General features: G+C 50.9%; 1 protein-coding gene across 1 annotated transcript in view; it reads right to left on the reverse strand.

Moving 5' to 3' along the window:
- The window catches only part of LMF1 (lipase maturation factor 1), a 144,778-nt gene that overhangs the window by 133,291 nt on the left and 8,620 nt on the right, over nucleotides 1-2,867 (reverse strand). The window contains exon 3 of the mRNA XM_008633604.2: nucleotides 1,998-2,307. Coding sequence (XP_008631826.1) covers nucleotides 1,998-2,307 — 310 coding nt within the window. The remainder of the gene's footprint in view (nucleotides 1-1,997; nucleotides 2,308-2,867) is intronic.

The following is a 2,867-nucleotide window of genomic DNA, read 5'->3' on the forward strand; positions in this document are numbered from 1 at the left end:
ATGTGCGTTCCTGCCAGGCAGATCATTGTCTTGGAGCTGGGAAGAGACCCAAAATTCATCCCTGAGCTTCCACCCTGCTCAGGAAGAGGGGTTTGGACATGGTCTGGTGGAAGAGAGGAGAAGGCTCCCCTCTGTATCCACCACCTTTCTCCTCTTCCTTGAAAAAGGTGCCAAAAAAGCCACTCCAAGTTCACCAGGCACACCTGGAATTCTTCTGGTAAAACCTCGGGAGCTCTGCAGGACTGCCAGAGGAGACACCACCCCCTGTGCCAGGAGAAGTGGGAGCAGAGGACCAGCACTGCACACACTGCTCAAATACATGGAAAACACATCCCAGGTGGAGCTTTTTATTAAAAATAAAATTCTCAGAACTCTACAGCACCAGCACAAAGAGCTCTCCAGAGAGCTGTGGGCACTAATGAAGAGAGCCTGTCTTCATTATCCCACTGCTCCAAGAATTAACCCACCAAACCTCCAGCCTTGGAGTCACTGCAGCTCCAGCTCTCAGCTACAAAACCTTGGCAGCTTCAGGGGGAGGTTGTTGGGATTTTTATTTTCCCCCCCTCCAAACAGAAACACAAAGAAGAAGTCAAGGATCACATCCAGATTGCTCTGCTACAGCAGAGGCTCCTGTATCCCTGGAAAGCAGAGCAGGATGATGCTTGAATTCCTGCCCTTTAGCATTAAAACATCCAGAAAACAGACAAGCAGCTCTGGAACAATCTGGAAACAGGCAATGGAAAACCATCCACCAAGTTATTTTTCCAGCTCTCTGGCTTGGTTTCACAGCTTTAAGTTCATGCTGAGTTAAGAGCTCAGAGAATGGAGCTTTTCAGAGGCTGTTCTCCTTCACCCACTTACATTCCAGCCGGAGTAGGATGGGAATGAACGGGACAGCACACCCAAATCCTTAAAACCAAATCCACTGAGCCCATCTGTGGAAAAGGTGTCCCGCTGTAGAGCCAGAAAATTTGGGAAGAATATCCCTGGACACCTCTTCACAGCAGAACCTTTTCCCTCTGCAAAGGCCCCACATCACCTCAGCTGCAGGCAAAGAGGTCACCTAAAGGACCTCTTTGGAAGGGTTTTATTAAGGGCACATCCTCTTTCAACGAATGTATTTGGGGTCTTCACAAGAGCAAGGACATCCTACACCCTTTATTTTTACACCACAGCCCTGCCCTGCAGCAAGGTGATTTACAGGGTGTCAGGGTTTCCCCCCCCCCCCCCCCCCCCAACAAGCTTTCTGTACTTATTCTGAAATACAGAATTCCAGCTCTGGACAGAGCTGAAAACTGAGAAACCATCCTAAAAGTAATTATTGAGGGAATTCTCTTGCAGCAGCCACGAGGGGAAGCACTGCACAGCTGGGATGACACAGCACGGAATGTTATGGAATAACCTCAGTGGGAAGGGAGCCACGAGGATCATCAAATCCAATCCTGCAGGCAATTGACAGAGGAGAAATCAGGGTGGATAGCCCAGGTAAGACAGAGCTGGGAGACGCCCATAAATAATTTGTGCCAGGTGCTGTCCTTATCTCACATTCCTACATGGATAAGCTGGTGAGGAGCAATGTTAAGATTTTGGATTTCCAACCTTCCAGGGTATGGGAGGATGCAGAGGGTCAGGCCATGGCAGAGCTGCTGTTTGGGGCAGTTGTGGAGAGCCACGAACCATTGTCTGCCCAAAGAACTGAGCGTGCCTGGAACAGCTCCAGGGTCCTCAGCACAGGAAGGAATCGTTGGAGCAACTCCAGAGCTGCTCCCAGGGCTGGAGCCACGCTGGGAGAGCTGGGGGTGTTCACCTGGAGGAAACTCCAGGGAGAGCTCAGAGCCTCTTCCAGGGCCTAAAAGGGCTCCAGGAGAGCTGGAGAGGGACTTGGGACAAGGCATGGAGGGAATGGAACCTTCCAATGCTCCAGAGAGAACAGGAAAATCAATGCGCACCACAAACAGCACGAGGGAAAAGCAAAATAAGAGGGACTGAGAACCCACCAGATCTGTCCAACGTTGACCAAGGAGAGGTAGAGCAGCCACAGCAGGGACATGAGGACCATGTTGGCACAGCCAGTCAGCAGCACAAAGGCTGCCACTGCCAGGCCAGCCAGGGCCAGGCAATCCAGGGTGCTGTCCATGTCAGACCAGTCCAGGAACCAGATGAGCGTGGGTGCGTAGCTCAGGGCATCCAGGCCCACCTTCCCTTTGAAGTACTTCTTGACATCCTGCAGGTAGAGCTTGCAGGGGAGCAGCCCCTTCTCTCCTATCAGCTGCTTGTTCTGGTGGAACGCCACCAGGAAGGCCACGACTGCAGGAAAACAAGGAGAGGGGAAAATGCGTTAGGAATCACCCAGGATGAGGGATGTGTTTTGAATCCAGAGTTACAGAAGCAATTCGTGGAAGGAATTCATTCACAAACCCTCATCTCCAACAGTGCTCAAGCAGAAGGTTCCCTGCTCATGGCAGGGGGTGCACCTGGATGATCTTTAAGGTCCCTTCCAAGCCAAAGCACTCCAGGATCCCATGGTTTCTATAAACCACAATGCAGAAGGCAAAGGAACTCTGTACATCCTCTCTTGGCTTTGGAGGAGAGCAGATCTCCATCTTTATGTAACATTTCCTGGGCATCTATCAAGGACCGGAATCTTTTCCTTATATTGAAAACACTTCATATTTCAAATTATTGCTAATGAGACATTTTAAACTCATACACCCCATTAAAGAGGTGTTCACAGAATCCCACAATAGTTTGGGTGGGAAGGGATCTTAGAGATCCTCTCATCCCACCCCTGCCATGGGCAGGGACACCTCCCACTGTCCCAGGGTGCTCCAAGCCCCAATGTCCAGCCTGGCCTTGGACACTTCCAG

This window comes from Corvus brachyrhynchos, unplaced genomic scaffold (genome assembly GCF_000691975.1).
Source record: "Corvus brachyrhynchos isolate BGI_N302 unplaced genomic scaffold, ASM69197v1 scaffold5, whole genome shotgun sequence".
In the NCBI taxonomy this organism is placed as follows: domain Eukaryota; kingdom Metazoa; phylum Chordata; class Aves; order Passeriformes; family Corvidae; genus Corvus; species Corvus brachyrhynchos.